Source organism: Panicum virgatum, chromosome 4K, assembly GCF_016808335.1.
Source record: "Panicum virgatum strain AP13 chromosome 4K, P.virgatum_v5, whole genome shotgun sequence".
Lineage (NCBI taxonomy): Eukaryota > Viridiplantae > Streptophyta > Magnoliopsida > Poales > Poaceae > Panicum > Panicum virgatum.
The window spans coordinates 47,260,454-47,280,836 of record NC_053139.1 but is presented as its reverse complement, the minus strand read 5'-3'; the positions used below and the strand labels follow the sequence as shown (position 1 = coordinate 47,280,836).

The window sequence follows — 20,383 nt, the reverse complement described above, 5'->3', positions numbered from 1 at the left end:
TTTTTCAATAGAATTTTTTATTAGAAAATGACAAAAAAAAAATTACTAAAAATGGGAAAAAAATTGATCGGAAATCGACCTTACGAATCCCAACTTACGGTCGCCTATAAACTAGCATGCCCTAAGAGCCTCCACGTGAGGGGAGTACTGGAATATAAGTGAATTGTCCGTCTCTTCCCATCAGTTTAAGTTTTTGAGTTCAACTGGTCGGTGCATGCAACTCAATTAGTATATCGATGACACATCTGCCATTCTTGGTCTTATGGTCTTATGTACACATTGCGATGCGAGGAGTAAAGTCTGGATGGGAAGAAGACTACATATTATTGCTGCTTGCTAAATCAAGCTAGATATATCTTCCTACCCCCTCCTCTTTATTTCCTACTAATTAGAACATCTCCTAAACGTGCACTTCAGATTGATGCCATCCCAAAACTAGGGAATCAGCTCCACATGCTATTTCTATAGTTGACCAACGAAATATGTATGTAGATATCACTTTTTTTTGACCGGAACTATGGCGGATCCGTTGGGGATCAGCCTGAACCTTTATTGAGCAAAGAGTACGAGTACAAGAATTACATCTGAAGGAACAGAGGAGGAGAGAGTTGGGTCCAAGAGCTAATACAGAGAAAAAACAGTCTAAAAACAGTCCAAAAGAAACGAGAAAAAGGCTACATATGAAGAAGAAAGGAGCTTCAGTCGGAAAAGGACAGTTTGTCTGCAGCCAACGTGGTCTTGTTTGCCCAGAGAGCAAGGTCGGAGGAGCACCGTCTTAGAATAGCAGAGTCTGATTCATCTTCCTGGTTGAACACTTTGGCATTCCTGCATTTCCAAATATTCCACAATAAACAGGTGATTATCGTCGAGCGCACTTTTTGGTTACGAATAAGGGGGCCTGGGAGATTCTGTTCCAGATGAGTTCGATTCGGTTTATGCTTAGAGAGTGAATGTTTAGAGTGTAGAAAAAGGTGTGATACATCCTCGATGTGCGTGGGCACAGAAGTGACAGTGACCGGAGTTGTTTGCACGACGAGAGCGAAGCCTATCGTGTGTGTTCAACTTCTGCTGATCGAGCTTGCCAGAGGAAGGATCTGCAACGGGAGGGAGCCAAATTGCGCCAAATGTTGGGGGGGGGGGGGGGGGGGGGGGCAAAAGGATAATCTGGGAGAGAGGAGAAAGCTATGGTGTAGCTAGCAGCGGTGGAGAACCTAGAGCTGGGGGGGAACCGCGAAGGTGGCAGTAGTCTGTTTCCGACGGAATTAGCTGGACATAGAGTTAATCTCAGCGATTAAGTGAGCAAGCTCTGAGATAGCAACTGAGCTGAGGAGAGACGATTGCGCAGATGCAGGTTACCCTGGGAGATGGCCTCGGCAACCGTGATGTTTACCCACGCAGAGTGAGAGAAAAGTGATGGGAAGCGCTCAGCCAAAACGCTAACATTTAGCCAGCAATCAAGCCAGAAGAAAGTGAGAGATCCATTCCCGACATTGACAACAGTAATGTCACGAAAGTTGTCTAGGCCCTGAAGAATTGCGTAACAAGCGGGCGTGTCACCGCGACGGGCGTCGCCAAGGTCCCTAATGTTATTCCACCCATAGTTGCTAAGGAACCAGAATTGCCAAGGGGAGGAAGCCGGTTCATGCAGCTTGGAGAGAAACTTTTGAAGGAGGCAGCGGTTTTGGACATGGAGATCCTTGATGCCAAGGCCCCCTTTTTCTTTAGGAATGCAAACCAAGTCCCACGGCGCCTTGCATTGACCCCCAGGGCAAGTTTTCTCTCCGGTCCAAGAAAAGCTCTACGCTTGGCGTCAATGATGTCAATTACTCCTTTGGGGAGAAGGAGAGAGCAGATAGCATAGATTGGGAAATTGGATTGGACAGCTCGAACCAGCTCTTCGCGTCCTCCCTGATTGAGGAGGCCGGTGACCTCGCCAGCCAGCAAAATAGGAGTGGAGTCGAAGCATCTAGGAGAGGCTGCAGATCGGACACCAGAAGTTTGGAGGCCGAGAGAGGTTAGCCATGTACGGTTGAGGGGAAGTGGATATAGCACATCCAAGAGTTGAGCATCATCATCCGATACATTCATAGGAATGAACGTGCTTTTATCGAAGTTTATATGAAGGCCCCAGAAGGAGGAGAAAGAGACTAGGATCTCTTTCAAAACCCGAAGTTGCTGAACATCGCCACGAAGAATTATGAGGGTATCATCCGCATATTGTAAAACTAGGCAAGGTAGATCATTGGATAAGACATTTCAAAAAGAAATCCTTAAACAACTTATATGCTTTTGTTGGGTGAGTTGATGGCAGCATGGAAACTGGACGTCAGCAACAACAACTACCTGCCGGGGGAGGACGTCCCCAGGGCCAACATGCCCTACTACGGCATCGACTTCCCCGGCATGATTCCCACCGGGAGGTTCAGCAATGGCTACAACACCGCTGACTACATCGGTGCGTACGTGTATATATAGTTACATTGCATGATACTAGTAGATGATCTATCATATACACGGGTGATTAATTAATAATTTGATTTGTTATATATATATATATATATATATATATATATATATATATATATATATATGTTGTGCAGCTAAGAGCATGGGATTCGTGGTGAGCCCCCCCTCCTTATCTGTCGCTGGCACCGATGAGCTCCACCAGCAGCCTGCTTGTGGCCCTCACCGCCGGCGTCAGCTACGCTTCCGCAAACGCTGGCATCCTCGACTCCACCGTAAGTGTTAATTTGACAGCAATTCTTTCTTGTATGTGTACATGCATGTATATATAGTCGTCGTCGTCGACGTCGACGACGACTGAGACTGATCACTGCTAGCGCAGAACGCCGGCACGTGCGTCCCGTTGTCCAGGCAGGTGGAGTACTTCAACGCCACCAAAGCCAATATGGTCGCCGCGGTGGGCTCCGGCGCGGTGAACGCCCTGCTCTCCATCTCCATCTTCCTCTTCGGCGTCGGCAGCAACGACCTGTTCGTGTTCGCGGCCCCGCAGCAGTCGACTACGGCTGCGGAACGCCAGAGCGACGCCGCTGCGTTCTTCGCCGACCTCCTCTCCAACTACTCAGCCACCATCACGGTACGGTACCCAATCATGCTCATGCATCTATCGTTAGCTCTTTGTGTTGGGATTGATCTCGCGACTCGGCCCAAAGGCCAAGTCGAACTCCCTCACCGCGCCCTGATCGGGGGCGCCCAACCTGTCTGGCTGGTGGGCCCCCGTCGTCCGCGCTATAAAGAACGGGAGGGGTGCCGGGGCTCGCACTATCTAGGGAAGCACGAGGCCGACGGGAAGCTCCACCGTCGCCACCACGTTGCTCCCTTCCTCGACTCCCGTCGTCAGCCAGTGCCGGTGGAGGCCCGAAGGGCGTCGCGACCTGCGCTGCCCATCGCCGCCACCGGATCCGCTCTCCACCGACTCCGACTTCCTCGCCTCCATCCTTGACTCCATCGACGCCATGGCGCCTGTAGCCACCAGCTCGTCCACCCCGCCGCCGACCGACGGTCTGCACTCTCCCTACTCCCTATTCCTTTTGTACTAGTCTAGGGCCATGAACTCTTGTATCTCGCACTAGAACCAAAAGTACTCGATCTATGCCTAGACATCGATCCAGTGAAGAACCCTTGTGAACAGAATCTAACAATGGTATCAGTTCCGATCTAGAGTCTAGATCGGGTCCACGGGTACTCAAAGAACCAAGAAGGAGATGAATTTCGGTGCAAAACGAAGAAAGAACCTCGAATCGATCACGGATCGACAAGAAATCCCCAAATCAGAACCATAACCCTAACATCAGAAACCCTAGCCTAGAACAAGTGGGGGGGGGGGGGGGCTTACCAGAGCTTTCCGCCGGCGCGGACGCCGGCCACCGCCCTGCGCGCATGATCCCGGCTGCGGCGGCGCACACGAACAGAACGGGCCGCCACTTGCCGTGCTCTCCAGAACCCGCGCGCGGGCACGGGCACCGCCGTCAGGCCGCTCAACGGCGGCGCGCTCCCACTCGGGAGAGCGCGCGCGCCGGCGAGGGGGCCGGCGTCGGCGCCGCCGCTGCTCTCCCTCCGGCGCCGGCCGCCACTGGCGGGGGCTGCGCCATCTCCACTCGCAAACAGAAGGGGGAGCGGGAGAAAGAATGGCTAGGGTTTCGGGGTGAACCGGCCAGCGCCGGTTTTTGTTGCGCCGAGATCGGTGCTCGGCCGTCGGATTTGATCCGATGGTCGGGAGCGGCCGCCGGCCGAGCGGGCCAAAAGAGGCCCAGGCGGGCGCGCGGCACGGGCTGCATGAACAGTAAAGAAATACGATTTTTGTAAATATTTCAGAAGCTATTTAAATAAGAATTTAGATGAATTTGTTTAGAATCTGTTTTTTGCAGATAAATACACCAACGTGTATTATTTTTAGAGCAAAATTTTATAGAATTATGCTTCTGAAATTTAGAATTTTTACATGTTTCCGCTGCAAAGAATTTGTTTTGTCTCTATGTTAATTTAAACCAACGAGATAATTCATATAGAGGCATATAGAATCTATTTTTTCAGAATTTTCAGTATATCATGGTATTGTAATTTCTGGCCAAAGTTGATTTTGCAATATTATGATTTTGTTCAGAATTTTGTATACATTATATCTTTTTCTGCCCAACGATGATTTAGATTTAATGTACAGAATATCACATGTTTTAATTTGGACCAAAGTTAAATTGATACATGCATATTATTGTTGTCCTCACAAATTTTTGAATCTGAATTTCAGGTTTGAATACTATGAACCTTTTGAATGACATCCCAGAATTAGAAGGCAGAAACTATGGGAAGTGGTACCAGAAGCTAGAAATCGCTCTGGCGATGGCCAACATAGATTTTGCCATCAATACACCTCAGCCACAAGAACCAGAAAAGCCTGTGAGGGCTCAGAATGAAACTGACGTTGCATTCGCTGTTCGTCAGAAGAAATATGATGCAGATAAGACCTTGTATGACAAGGAGATGGCACCGTGGGCAGATTCAAACCGCAAGTGCTTATTGATCATTAAAGGTTCTATCTCAGAATTCATCAGAATGGCAATCACTGCTTGCCCCACCGCTACAGAATACCTCCAGAAAATAAAGAGTCAGTTCACTGGCTCTTCCAAGGCTTATGCTTCTACTCTTGTAGAGCAGCTAATTACAAAGAAATACACTGGTGGTGGAATCAGAGATCATATTCTAGAGATGAGCCTCATGGCCAACAAGCTAGTGACAATGGATATGCCTTTGCCAGAACCGTTCCTTGTCCAGCTTGTTTTCAAGTCCATTCCAAAGGAGTTTGCGACTTTTCACGTCAATTACAACACCTTTCTAGAAAACTGGGACATTGAGAAGCTGATTGCCATGTGCGCTCAGGAAGAAGGAAGGCTGGAAAATGCCAATGGTGGTGGTGAACCTGTCTTCCAAGTCCAGCACCAGAAGAAAAAGAACCCCCAAAAAAATTACCAGAACTACAAGAGACCCTTCCCGCCAAGCAAGAATCAGCATGAAAGTGGTCCTTCCAGACCGCCTCCATGCAAAAAAGATTGGTCGGACTTCCCAGTTGATAAAGACCAATGCCTCAAATGCAAGAAAAGAGGGCACTACAAGAGGCAATACCCAGAATTTCTCATGGAGCTGTTAAAGAACGGTGAGGACACCATTACTTTTGTAGATGAATCCCTATTTTTGAATTATGATAAATCCACTTGGTGGATTGATTCTGGAGCAACTGTTCATGTTGCTAATTCATTACAGGGGACAAGTATGAGCCAGACCCTACCAAGAGGAGGAAGAAGAATTAAAGTGGCGAACGGAGAATAAGCTGAAGTTGAAGCCATAACAGATTTTTATTTAGAATTACATAATGGCTTTGTACTTCATTTGAAAGATGTTCTTTATGTACCTTCACTACAAAGAAACTTAATTAGTGTGTCTAAGTTGGATGATGATTTGATTACTTGTCATTTTGGAGATGGCAAGTGTGAGATACACTTTAATAAAGAATGTGTTGGTCTTGTCTTCCGATAAGACAAGTTGTACTTATTTTCATTATCTGAGAATGTTAATGTTGTAAGTTCTAAGAATGTGAATTCCTCCTCATGCAGGAATGGCACTAAGAAATGTAAAAGAATTGATACAATCTCATCGAAATTATGACACTGTAGGCCATATTTTGAGGGGGAGAATATAGCGCTTAGTAAAAGCATCAATTTTTCCACCGTTAGAATTTTCAGATTTAGAACAATGTATCGATTGCATTAAAGGAAAATATGTCAAGAACATAAAGAAATGCGCCAAACGAAGTGAGGGAAATTTAGAAATAATCCACACAGATATTTGTGGACCGTTCCCTATCACTACTGTAGATGGCTATGATTCATTCATAACATTTACAGACGATTATTCGCGTTATAGCTATATTTATCCAATCAAAGAACGATCAGAAGCGTTGGATAAATTTAAGATATCTAAAGCAGAAGTAGAAAATCAACATAATTTAAAGATCAAGATTGTCAGATCCGATCGTGGGGGAGAATACTACGGTCGGCATAACCCGTATGGCCAAGTTCCTGGACCTTTTGCAAGGTTCCTACAGAAAAATGACATAGTTACCCAGTATTCCACACCGGGCGAGCCTCAGCAGAACGGAGTAGTACAAAGAAAAAACGTTACCCTTATGGATATGGTAAGAAGCATGATGAGCTACTCCACGCTACCGATTAACTTATGGATGGAGGTGTTAAAAACCGCCATCTACATACTTAATCGCGTGCCAAGTAAATTGGTGCCGAAAACACCATATGAATTATGGACAGGAAGAGAACCCTCACTTAGTCATTTTCGAGTGTGGGGCTGTCCGGCTGAGGCGAAAGTGTTTAATCCAAATATTGGGAAACTATATCCCAAGACAGCCAGTTGCCATTTTATTGGCTATCCAGAAAAATCAAAAGGTATCGTTTCTACTGCCCTGACAGACACAGGAAATTTGTAGAAACAAGACACGCTGCCTTTCTAGAAGATCAGATGATCAGGGGGAGCATGGTAGTTAGAAAAATTGATCTTAAGGAAAAGCGGGTATTCGTCCCTACTCCGATGACTCAAGAACCTTATTTCTGCTTACCTGTGGCTGTGGCACCAGCAGTACAGAGCACTGCAGTGCCAACGCCTGTTGTTAGTTCTCCTAACGTGGTGTGACATCCCGAAAATCTATCAAAATTAAATCACGCGCTAAAATATTTTTGTCCAAAACTTTTCATCGTTGAGCCCAAAATCCACCTAAAACCCTGAACCCTAATTCCCGAAATTTTTCTCTGTTCCAAACGTCTGATTTCCAACCCCCCGAACCCTTTCCCCGCGGCCTCGTCCGCGCGCGCACGCGACCGCTGAGCGTGGCCGACCGGCCCCGCGGTCGTCGCCGCGATCAGCGCCGGCGTGGGTCTCTCCCTCTCTCTCCCCCCTTTTTCTTTTTCATTTTTCATTTTCCCTTTTCTTTTATCATTTTCTTTTTCCTCTCTCCCTCCCTCCCCTCTGCCGCTCTCCCCCGCGCGCCGCTCAGCTCGCCGCCACTCCCGGCTCCCCGCACGTACGTGCGCGTGCTCCCGGGCCGCACACGCCGCGCACCCCGCCTGCCCAGCCCGCGCGCCTCGCCTTCCTGTGCGCGCACACCGACCCCGGCCTGCCCGTGCGCACGCACACGCGCACACGCACGCGGCGCTCGGTGCGCCGAGCCGCGACGCTCGCGCCACGCCGCGGTCGCCTGCCCAGCGCCGGCCCTGCTCCTCGCCCACGCTCGAGCGCCCGCACCCGTCCGCCTCCACGCGCTCCACGCGCACGCCACAGGGCCGCCATCACCGCCGCGCCACTCCGCGAGCAGAGCCACGTGCGCCGCCCCACCCTCGCCGCCGGCCGCACAGCGCCGCCTCGCCGCTTGAGCCGCTCAGCGACAAGCACAACGCCTCGGGGGGGCCCTCCACGTGCTCGCCTTCCTCCTGCACACCGTGCCGCTGCCCGAGACGTCGCGTCACGCCACTCCGCGACGCCCTGGGCGCCATTAATGGCCGCCGGCCGGCCACCACCAGTACCTCTCCCCTGCACCGCCTCGCCACGCCTATAAATAGGCGCTCCTCGCGGCCATCCACCTCCACAAGCCACGCCGCCCCCGTGCCCCTCCTCTCCGGCCTTACAGCGCCGCCGCCTAGAGCTGCCGTGGCCATCGCCGCCCGCTCTCGTCGCCCCACCTCCCTGCTCCACCCCAGCTCGAGCTAGGTAGGGGAATCGAACCGCCACCTCCTCCTCCCTCTTTTCCCCTCCTCCCGAAGCGCCGTCGATCCCCAGGCCGCCGGCCTCAGGCGCCGCCGGCATCGCGCCACCCCTCCCCGGTTTTCCAGTGAGGGGAGAAGGAAGGGGATGGGCGTTTTTGCCCATACCCCCCTGACCTTTCTTCTAATTCCTGAATAACCCTTCCACTCACTAGCTCCTTTACAAAAGGGACCCTTCCTATTCTTTTATTCGCAAATAAACCCACCCATAGTTTCAATTATACCCTACACTTTACTAGAGTGACCCCGGTGTTTTCTAAAATTACAACCAAGCCCCTGTTATCTCAAAAATAATTACAAAGAAGCCCTTAAATCCCTAGTTAGCCCTTCCACTTTTATTTATTTAGAAAACTAACCCTCCACCATAAAAACTTAATACCCATCAGACCCCTACACCTTTTTAGTATGCCCCGGATATTTCCAGAAATTACGATCAAGCCCTTCCACTGGAAATATTTACAAATAGGCCCTTGAGTCTCGGTTTAACCCCTAAACCTCCCTGTAACCTATCATTTCATGCGCCAAACAACCTCAGATCGACCTGAAACTTTGCCACGCCTCTCATAACATAGTTTTGGCCATGCCATTAAGAAATCTCCCAAAAATTTTACTTCTATCTCCATACCTTATTTGTTTCCGAATCGAGCTCAACGATAAAGCTTTTATTTCTATTTCTTGATTGTGTGCTTGTTTGTATACGTCGTAGATCATGGTGTGAACGAAGGAGAGCCCGTCAATGAGCAGTACTGCGAGCAAGCGAACGAGGACCAGTTCTGTGACTCCGAGCCCGAAAGACAGCACCTCGATCAGGACTTCCCGGAAGGCTTTGAAGACGGCAAGTTCAATTGGCCCTTTGATGCATGCTTTCATCCTAGTTTTTATAAACACAACCTATTGGCCTGTTTTAGAAAATTGCATATGTTTTGCCTGCTGAAAACACGGTTGGATAACCACCCCTTGATTTGTTATAACCATTCTTTGACCACCTAGATTAATGTCTGAATGTGTTGTTTGGACGTTAATCACTGCTCGAACGCTTAGGACCGCATACGCAATACAACTTGTTTTATAAAGAAAATGTGTGTGTGTGGGAAGGGAGAAAAGTGGAATTTCAAAAGAAGAATTTAGACGGGATGGATGGCATTTCTGTGTGATTTGCCGATGGGTGTGCTCGTGCCTGTGTGGCAGAGCAAGGAAGGGAGATATCCATCTTGTCACAATTAAGGACCGAGTTGGTGTGTCATCTCACCTAACTCCACTATCGTGCAAACCACTCGACCGTTGAATGGGCAACGGCTTAGCATAATCCCCACTAGTTAGTCTAATAGCCATCTGGAGAGCTGAGAGCAACGAGTGATCAAGGAGAAGGGATTAGCTCTGTGTGACTTATGCCCCGGTTAAAACCTCTGTGATAGGTCAATGACCCCTTGGTGGATCCCGTGATGGCTAGTTACGTCTAGCTAAGGTGGGTAATGGCTTTGTTGGGATCTACACCGACACTACGGTGTTCGAGCTGTGGTACCCCGCTTGTGGGTAAAGTTGCACACCTCTACAGAGTTAAAAATCTATTCGAATAGCCGTGCCCATGGTACTGGGCGAGTTACGGTGTGGTCACATAACTAGTGTTTCTGTTGGGATGGGTTGGCGTGAGTTGTTTTGGGAAAAGTGTCCGGCAGTTGTGCCGTGCACAACGGCGGATGAGGAGTCCGGTAGCAGCTTAAAACTTGGATCATGTGTGGGTCAACACTACGTGTTACTCGGTGCTAGAAAAACTTGCTTTGAAAATCCTTTCTTTCAAATAAACCCCTGCATAAAATATTGCTTTCCGCAAATTAAACCCTAGCCTTATCCTTGATTTACCATGTGCATTATATTCTGTTTATACCCCTCCGTGGGTGTGGTTGGACTTGCTGAGTACGTTTGTACTCACCCCATTCTTTATTTTTACAGATGAAGATCCAGACTTCGTTCCTGACGACGCTGAGTAGGGGTACCGTCCTGCACCCAGCCTTGCTTGTGGTTAGGGTCACCCGCAGGAAGTTCCGCATGACGCAAGACTCTGATGACCCCCTCTTCGTAGTTAATGTAGTCGTGTGGGTTTTAGTTGTAATCCTCGCGATAGTGGCGCTTCACTGCCCATTACCGCGTAGAGTTGTATGGTGATGAACCATCTGATGTAATAAATGTGTCATTAGCCTCCTGGGACTGATGTTGGTATCACATTTAATTCTTCTCTTATGAGAGGACGCTTCACATGGCAGCGAATGAGAATGAGGATTTCATTCCTCATGCTCAACCAGAACCCGTTGCCGCGGATGAGGGGGAGCAATAGCAGCCTCCTGGACCAGAAATACTAGTTGCAGTGGCCCCACAAAGACCACAAAGAATTAGAAAACCTGCTATTTCTGACGATTATGAAGTCTATAATAGCGAAGAAATACAAATTGAGAGTGATCCCACCTCATTTGAAGAAGCCATGAAAAGCGCAAATTCATCCAAGTAGTTTGCAGCCATGGAAGATGAAATGAAATCAATGAGTACCAATAAAGTTTGGGACTTAGAAGAAATTTCGAAAGGAGCCAAAACAGTGGGCTGCAAGTGGGTCTACAAAATGAAGTGTGACTCCAAAGGGAATATAGAAAGATATAAAAAGCGACTCGTGGCAAAAGGCTTCATACAGAGAGAAGGAATAGATTACAATGAGACTTTTTCTCCGGTCTCATGTAAAGACTCTTTCAGAATAATAATGGCCTTAGTGGCTCATTATGACTTAGAATTACATCAGATGGATGTGAAGACGGCATTCCTAAATGGAGATCTATATGAAGACGTCTACATGGCACAACCGAAGGGTTTTGTTGTGGAAGGTCAAGAAAATTTAGGATGCCACCTAAAAAATCAATTTATGGCTTGAAGCAAGCCTCAAGGTAGTGGTACTTGAAATTTGATGAAACAATCAGAAAGTTTGGATTTAAAGAAAATGAAGAGGACAATTGCATTTATGCAAAGTTTAAGAATGGGAAGTTTATCTTCCTTATCCTGTATGTGGATGATATCCTGCTAGCTGGTAGTGATGTTAATCTACTACTGGAGACAAAGAAATTTTTGTCCTCGAATTTTGATATGAAGGATCTTGGTGAAGCTTCATTCGTTTTAGGAATTGAGATTCACCGAGATAGAAGAAAAGAGATATTAGGATTGTCGCAGAAAGCATACCTAGAAAAGGTATTAAAGAAATACGGTATGCATGCGAGCAAGCCCACACCTGCTCCAATAGTGAAGGGCGACAGTTTCGGGAAACATCAGTGTCCCAAGAATCAATATGAGCTCGAGCAAATGAAGGCAGTGCCTTAAGCTTCAGCTGTCGGAAGCTTTAAGTATGCACAAGTGTGCACTCGCCCTGACTTAAGTTTTGTTACCGGGGTACTTGGTAGATACCAAAGTAATCTAGGCATAGAGCACTGGAAGATGGTCAAGAAGGCTTTACGCTATGTGAGGGGCACTACTGGCCTCATGCTAACGTACAGAAAATCAGAATATCTAGAAATAGAAGGATATTCAGATTCAGACTTTGCAGGAGATGTAGATAACAGAAAATCTACGTCTGGATACATCTTCACTCTTGCAAAAGGAGCAATATCGTGGAAGAGCTCTAAACAGTCAGTTACAACATCTTCCACGATGTACGAAGAAATTTTTGCATGTTACGAGGCCTCCGGGCAGGTCACATGGTTTAAAAAATTTGTACTCGGTTTAAGAGTGGTCGACAGAATAGAAAAACCACTGAAGTTATACTGCGATAATGAACCAGCAGTATTTTACGCTCATAACAACAAGTCGAGTGGTACTGCCAAACACATCGACATAAAGTTTTATGTTGTTAAGGAGCAAGTCCAGGATGAAACAATTTGTTTAGAACATATCAGAACAGACAAGATGTTAGCGGATCCGTTTACAAAAGGAATATCACCCAGTGTGTTCAGAGAACACTTAACCGGCATGGGTTTAAGAGAAAGCCTATGATTCCTGGACGAAGAGTGTCCCAAAGAAAAGAAGTTCGTTTCAGACCAGAGAGGTGATTGTGGCTGTTAATCTGACAGTAATAATTGTCATGACGAGGCACGCCCTATACACTGATCTGTGATGGAATAATTCAGATGAAGAACAAAAATAAGAGACAAGAAGAGATCAAGGGGAAGAATGTTGGGATTGATCTCGCGACTCGGCCCAAAGAGGCCGAGTCGGACTCCCTCACCGTGCCCTGATCGGGGGCGCCCAACCCGTCTAGCTGGTGGGCCCCCGTCGCCCGCGCTATAAAGAACGGGAGAGGTGCCGGGGCTCGCACTACGAGGTTTGCCGCCACAAACCCCTCCCACAGAAACCCTACCGATCTAGGGAAGCGCGAGGCCGACGGGAAGCTCCACCGTCGCCACCACGTCGCTCCCTTCCTCGACTCCCGTCGTCGGCTAGTGCCGGTGGAGCCCCAAAGGGCGTCACGACCTGCGCCGCCCATCGCCGCCGCCGGATCCGCTCTCCACCGACTCCGACTTCCTCGCCTCTATCCCCGACTCCATCGACGCCATGGCGCCTGCAGCCACTAGTTCGTCCGCCCCGCCGCCGACCGACGGTCTGCACTCTCTCTACTCCCTATTCCTTTTGTACTAGTTTAGGGCCATGAACTCTTGTATCTCGCACTAGAACCATATACCCAAGTACTCGATCTATGGCTAGACATCGATCCAGTGAAGAACCCTTGTGAACAGAATCTAACACTTTGCTTCTGATCATAATTGATCATGATTCGTGCGTGCAGGAGCTGCACGCCATGGGCGCGAGGAAGTTCGCCATCACCAACCTGGGGCTACTCGGGTGCGTGCCGGCGCTGCGGGCGCTCGACCCGGCGGCCGCGTGCGCTGACGGCCTGAACCAGCTCGCCGCCGGCTTCAACGCCGCGCTCCGGCCGCTGCTCGCCGGCCTTGCCGCCCGGCTGCCGGGCCTCGTCTACTCCCTCGCCGACTCCTACGGGCTCTCGCGAGACACCTTCGCGGACCCGCAGGCGTCGGGGTACACCGACATCGCCGGCGCGTGCTGCGGCAGCGGGCGGCTGCTCGCCGAGGGGAACTGCCTGCCCGACTCCACGGTGTGCGCCGACCGCGACCACCGCGTCTTCTGGGATCGCTACCACCCTTCCCAGCGGGCCTGTCTTCTCACGGCCCAGGCATTCTACAACGGCCCGGCCCAGTACACAACGCCAATCAACTTCAGGCATAATACATGGCTTGTATATATAGTAGTAATTCATGTCTGATAAGAAACCATAAGAAAAACGGATGCATGTAATCATCAATCAAGTAGTATAAAATGAATAATCCTATTTGAGACAGGAAAATAAAACTGCAAGCAGATCAAGCTTGTGCGCTGTCTGAAACGTCACTGTAAAGCAAGCTGATTGGAGAGGCAGTAGCAAGTCAATCTCGAGACTAGCTAGAAGCACAAATATAAATGAATAATCCTATTACTGTTTGCTTCCTCAACCCGTTGTTCATCATTTATTCAGGAGTGCAGCCGGAGGCTAAGCTGGTCAAGATCATTCTCCTCGCATGTTTTTTTTTCAAATAGACGACGGCAAAAGCTTATTCGCTGCAAAATTTATTAGAAGAAAAATAAAACGACAAAGTGCCGGCGGCCCAGTATTTTAAGTGGAAACCGGGAAAAAGAAGAAAAAAAACCCACAGAATGTGAGTGCCATTATAAAATGGGTACGATTATTAGTACATCAGACAGACACCCATTTTCTAAAAACTAGTTCATAACCTGATCCAGTTCCTCATCTGCATTGCTATATATCATGCTTTATTACAGTAGGAAACTGAAAAGGCACATTTAATTTATTCAAAAAAGATATTTAGAAACCGTGCATGCACCTGCTACCTTGTCCGTGTGTAATTATGCACATTATCCTTTGCTAGCTGATATCAATTAAATGAGGTTACAACAATGTCATGCACATATAATAATGTAAAAGTAAGGAAAAGCCCGCTGGAAAGTATATATAGTTGACACAAGGAGACAGCAGGCACGTTAACGGATCCATTCATCAACATGATGCTGACCAAACAATACAGATTGCGCATATGTATGGTCTCCATCTCATGGTTAGTTACAACGTGTGTCAGCCAGAACACATGCACCTTGCCCACCTACCATGCATGCATTTCATTTCGCCTAGCTAGCTAGCTATTTGTTGACTACTAGGGTAAAAGCATTCAACGTGCTCATTCGTTCCTATTCATCACTTTTGGATCTTCAGAACGTTCCTAGCATCATCTTAGTTTGAAGCCTTTTTATTTGAGTGCTCGCTTATAAATGGCTAGCTACCCCATGCTCACATCTCAAGCAACCCCAATCTACTTAGCCGTGTGCAAGAAACGACTGTAGCTAAGCTAGAGCCCTGTGCGTGTGCTAGCTAGCACTATATAGCTGTAGGCTAGGGATAGATCGATCGACCATTGGTGGCATGGGGTACCAGCTTGCCGTGAAGGCTCTTGTTGTTAGCATGGTGCTCGGCGTCGCCGATGCCGGCGTAGTAGAGCCGAGTAAGACGAAGATATTGAAAAGAATGCGAGACAATCCTCTAGCACATTCTCCACTAAGTAAGAATGCAATATTTTTCATGGAGTACTCTAGAATTAGTAATAAGTAAAATTTTGAAAATGTTAGAATATTTTAGAATTCTCTAGAAGGGGGACACTTGTCCTAATAATATGGTTCCCCTTGACCTATAAATAGAGCCCTCCTCCTTACCATGGTATCCATTCATGAGCAAGGTAGATGAGTTGTGGTAGGGCTAGAAGGGTGAGTGCTAGGCTAGCCACTTAAAGGTGTGTGTTCCTTTGTAACTTTGTTGCTCCAATAAAGTAAGTGTCTTTATAAGTGTTAGTCTCCCGGTTAAGACTAAGTACTTAGTGTATAAGTTGTGATCCATCGAAGGTTGGCTCTGTCACCCGGGATCACAAAAAGGTCTGGGTTTCATCGAAGGTTGGCTCTGTCACCCGGAAGCCAGCTTCATCTGTTGGTAGGCTTTGCCTCCCGGAAGCAAAAGGCAGCTCTGCCGTTAAAAGGACCCGGTACACTAAGTAACTAAAACCTGACCGACTCTGGAGTGAGTTGGTGTGTCATAGGGATAGATCCTCAACTTAGTGGGTATTAGGGCCACCTCAATTTCCAACAATTGGTATCAGAGCGGTGCGGTCCGGGACCGTCCAAAGGAGGCTTCAGTGAGTACAGGGTGCTTGCTGTGTTCGGTGCTACATCAAGGCGCTAAGGGGAGACTCTGCCGGAGCACAGTCAAGGACTGTGAAGCTAATTGGTCTGGGACCAAGAAGCTTACTTGACGCTGAGCATCATTCACCATGGCAGATCTTGCTGGCGCAAGCAATGGGATCAAGAAGCTCAATACTCATAACTATGGCTATTGAAAGACCTGCATGGAGTCCTACCTACAAGGTCAAGACCTATGGGAGGTTGTTGCAGGAACCGAAATTGTGCCTCCACCAAAGGAGAGTGGTGATAGTTCTGGAAAGAAGGATGGAGCCGAAGCTTTGCGGAAATGGCGCATCAAGGCTGGAAAGGCTATGTTTGTGCTAAAACGACCATTTAAGAGGATCTACTAGAGCACATACGGGATGTTGAGACCCCGAAGGAAGCTTGGGAGACTCTGGAAAAATTATTCTCCAAGAAGAATGAAGCACGCCTCCAACTCTTAGAGAAGGAGTTATCAGGTATCTCTCAAGACACTCTGACTATTGGTCAGTATTTCACAAAAGTAAAATCTATCTGTCGAGAGATATCCGAGCTTGCACCAGATGAGAAGGTTGGTGAGACTCGTATGAGGAGAATTATAATCAATGGCCTTAGACCCGAATATCATGGGTTTATAGCCGCAATAAGAGGGTGACCTACTCAACCTTCATTGGTGGAGCTAGAAAATTTGTTGGCTAATCAGGAGGAGTTAGCCAAGAAGATGGGCACCATTACTATAAAGGAGCAGGAGGAGACGCTCTTCACAAGTAAGAAGAAGGGTCCACCTCGGAGTCAATGGAAGCCGAAACCAAGGTGGTCAGATGGTGGCAAGCATCACCCAAAGAAAAGAAGTGGTTCTTCAGGGGGAGCCCATGGACGAGAAGACCAGCAGCAACAACAGCCAAGAAGAAAGAATGATGGATGCTACAATTGCGGTAAGCAAGGTCATTTTGCTCGAGAATGTCGATTGCCAAGGAGGTGCTTTGAAGGAAATGTGAGGCGCTTTGAAGGGAATATGGCCACTACCACACAAGAGAAGGAGGAAGCATACATCAGCGAAGAAGAGTGGGATGTTGAAGCTGGGTTTTCTCAAGAAATTGAAGAAGATGAGTTGGAGGAGGACATGGAGGCACCTGCTTTTGCAGCAATAACTGATCCGGTAGTTAATTATAAGGAGGACTGGATCATTGACTCTGGGGGCTCTAATCACAAGATCAATGATGACAAGAAGTTGGAAGATATGACCGACTACAAGGGAAGAAGAGTAGTGTTGATAGCAGACAACTCGAGATTATCTATCTCTCATGTTGGGAAGGCGGTCATTCCAAGGTATGGTCCTCAGCAACTCCAACTTGAGAAGGTTTATCATGTTCCTGGTTTAAATAAAAATCTGCTGTCAGTCCCTCAATTGACAGCAGAAGGAAAATATGTGCTCTTTGGGCCAGAAGGTGTGGCGATTTTCAGAAAATTAAAGGTGATTGGCACAACCATCATGGAAGGAAGGAGGAGACAATCGGTCTATGTCCTCTCAGCTGAATCTGCTTATGTGGACAAGACTCGAATAAATGAGACCGGTGATCTGTGGCATGCGCATCTTGGACATGTTAACTATAATAAATGGAAGGAGATGATGCAGAAACAAGTGGTGAAAGGGCTTCCTCAAATAGACATCCGGACAGACATAGTGTGTGCCGGTTGTCAGTATGGCAAGGCTCATCAATTGCCATACAAGGAGTCAGAGCATCGATCGAAGGCACCTTTGGAGCTCATACACTCATATGTCTTTGGCCTAGTCAAGCAAATATCTATTGGAGGAATGAGATACATGGTGACGTTTATTGATGACTTCTCAAGGTACGTCTGGGTCTTTATGAAAGAGAAGTCTGAAACTTTTACAAAGTTTAAGGAGTTCAAGGAGAAGATAGAAGGTAAACTCAACACGAAAATTCTATGCCTCCGCACTGATAATAGAAGGGAGTATCTGTCAAATGAGTTCACTATCTATCTCAAGGAGCACAAGATAAGAAGGCAATTGACATGCCCAAATACTCCACAACAGAATGGAGTAGTAGAGCGCAAGAATCGTCACCTTGCTGAAACTTGCTGAAGTATGCTCCATGCCAAGAATGTGCCTGGAAGATTTTGGGCTGAGTGTATGAGGACGACAGCCTATATCATTAATAGGCTACCTCAACCAAAACTGGGATTCAAATCTCCCCATGAGTTGCTATGGAAGCTGAAGCCAGTGGTAAGCCATCTCAAAGTGTTTGGTTGTGTCTGCTACATGTTTTTGCCTGATCATCTAAGGAACAAGTTTGAGAAGAAGGCAATTCGGTGCATCTTTGTCGGATATGATGATGCACGAAAAGGTTGGAGATGTTGCGATCCAACCACAGGAAAGTGTCACACCTCAAGAAATGTGGTGTTTGATGAAGCTTCTGCTTGGTGGTCATCTGAAAAGGTTGAGTTACCTGATTCTAAAGGATTGGAGGAGGTTCCAGAAGAAATCATAGAAGACGAGGAGGAGGCACAAACTCCAAGTGAAAATAAAGAAGGTTCATCAGTGAAAGCCAAGAGCTCATGGAAGACCGGTGTACATCATATGACACTAGGAGACCCTCAATTGCCACAAATGGAGCTTGAGGAGCCTATTCAAAAACTACGGAGGACAACAAGGAAGATCAAACCTAATCCAAGGTATGCAAATGCTGCCTTTGTTGATGAGCCTATACTTGTTGAGCCATCTTCGTATGAAGAAGCATCAAAAGGTCCTCAGTGGCGTAAGGCGATGGAGGAAGAAATTAAGGCACTAAATGATAATCAAACATGGGATTTAGTGCCAAGGCCAAATGAAGTAAAGTCTATATCTTGCAAATGGGTCTACAAGGTAAAGACCCGTTCGGATGGCTCAATTGAAAGGTATAAGGCTCGACTTGTTACTCGGGGTTTCTCTCAACAGTATGGGCTAGACTATGAAGAAACATTTAGCCCGGTGGCAAAAATCACAACTATTCGAGTCTTGCTAGCATTGGCTGCTTGCAAGTCTTAGAGATTGTGGCAGATGGATGTCAAGAATGTATTCCTACATGGTGAGCTTGATAAGGATATTTATATGGAGCAACCTAGAGGCTTCGAGAGCAAGATCCACCCCAACTATGTATGCAAACTAAAGAAGACACTTTATGGCTTAAAGCAAGCTCCACGAGCATGGTACGGGAAGATCGGTGAGTTTCTCGTACAGAGTGGTTTCAAAGTCGCTCCACCAGACTCTAGTTTATTTGTGAAGGCGAAGGAAGGAAGACTAGCAATAGTCCTAGTCTATGTTGATGATTTGATTACCACGGGAGATTACTCCGAGGAAATACAAAGGACAAGAGAAAATCTCTCAGTCCGCTTTCAAATGAAGGAGCTTGGAGAGTTGAAACATTTCCTCGGACTTGAGGTGGAGCACACAAAGGAAGGGCTATTTCTGGGACAACAGAAATATGCCAAGGATCTCCTACAAAGGTATGGAATGCTTGACTGCAAGCCTATATCTACTCCTATGGATCCCAATGAGAGGCCGCAGGAAGATGAAGGAAATGACTTGGAAGACATGACTATGTATCGACAGCTGGTCGGGAGTCTAATCTACCTTACGCTAACCCGGGCAGATATTTCCTATCCAGCTGGAGTAGTTAGTCGATACATGAGCAAACCAAAGAAGCCTCATCTTGATGCAGTCAAGCGTATCCTCAGGTATGTCAAGGGCACCATCAACTTTGGTATTATATATAAGAAGACAATAGACTGCCAGGTTATGGGATATTGCGATGCTGACTATGCTGGGGATAGTTGCACACGGCAATCAACTACAGGATACTTCTTTAGTCTTGGATCTGGAGCTATATCATGGTGCAGTAAGAGACAACCAACTGTGGCATTGTCTAGTACTGAAGCAGAGTATCGATCGGCGGCAATGGCAGCACAAGAAAGCACCTGGATCAAGCAGTTAATGGAGGATCTTCACCAGCCGGCAGAACACCAAGTAAGGATTTTCTGTGATAATCTATCTTCTATTCGATTGGCGGAAAATCCGGTATTCCATGCAAGGACCAAGCACATAGAAGTTCATTATCACTACATAAGAGAAAATGTACTTGAAGGGAAAATTGAGATGGTGCCTACTAAGGTAGAAGAACAGATTGCGGATATCCTCACCAAGGGCCTTCACAAAACAAAGTTCGAGAAGTTTCGAGAGGCACTTGGCGTGGTCTGCAAGACATCTCTAGATAGAAGCTTGCCTTGAGGGGGAGTATTGAAAGGAATGCAAGGCAACTCTCTAGCACATTATCCACTAAGTAAGAATGAGATATTTTCCATGGAGTACTCTAGAATTAGTAATAAATAAAATTTTGAAAATGTTAGAATATTTTGGAATTCTCTAGAAGGGGGACACTTGTCCTAATACCATGGTTCCCCTTGACCTATAAATAGAGCCCTCCTCCTTACCATGGTATCCATCCATGAGCAAGGTAGATGAGTTGTGGTAGGGCTAGAATGGTGAGTGCTAGGCTAGCCACTTAAAGGTGTGTGTTCCTTTGTAACTTTGTTGCTCCAATAAAGTAAGTGTCTTTATAAGTGTTAGTCTCCCGGTTAAGCCTAAGTACTTAGTGTATAAGTTGTGATCCATCGAAAGTTGGCTCTGTCACCCGGGATCACAAAAGGGTCTGGGCTTCATCGAATGTTGGCTCTGTCAC

General features: G+C 47.2%; 1 protein-coding gene and 1 pseudogene across 1 annotated transcript; both read left to right on the top strand.

The window, feature by feature from the left end:
* Positions 1-1,156: 1,156 nt before the first annotated feature.
* LOC120702293 lies at positions 1,157-13,650 on the top strand (annotated as a pseudogene).
* On the top strand, positions 4,724-5,862 carry LOC120704534. Its single transcript, XM_039988959.1, has 2 exons — positions 4,724-5,671; positions 5,779-5,862. The coding sequence occupies exons 1-2, from the start codon at positions 4,780-4,782 to the stop codon at positions 5,823-5,825; spliced, it is 939 nt and encodes a 312-aa protein (XP_039844893.1). The 5' UTR covers positions 4,724-4,779; the 3' UTR covers positions 5,826-5,862.
* Positions 13,651-20,383: the final 6,733 nt, after the last annotated feature.

Excerpts from the sequence above, each read along its gene's own strand:
- LOC120704534 (XM_039988959.1), top strand. The coding sequence starts at position 4,780 with ATGAACCTTTTGAATGACATCCCAGAATTAGAAGGCAGAAACTATGGG. Across the intron at positions 5,672-5,778 it reads CATGGAGCTGTTAAAGAACG|GGGACAAGTATGAGCCAGAC; the intron begins GTGAGGACACCA and ends AATTCATTACAG.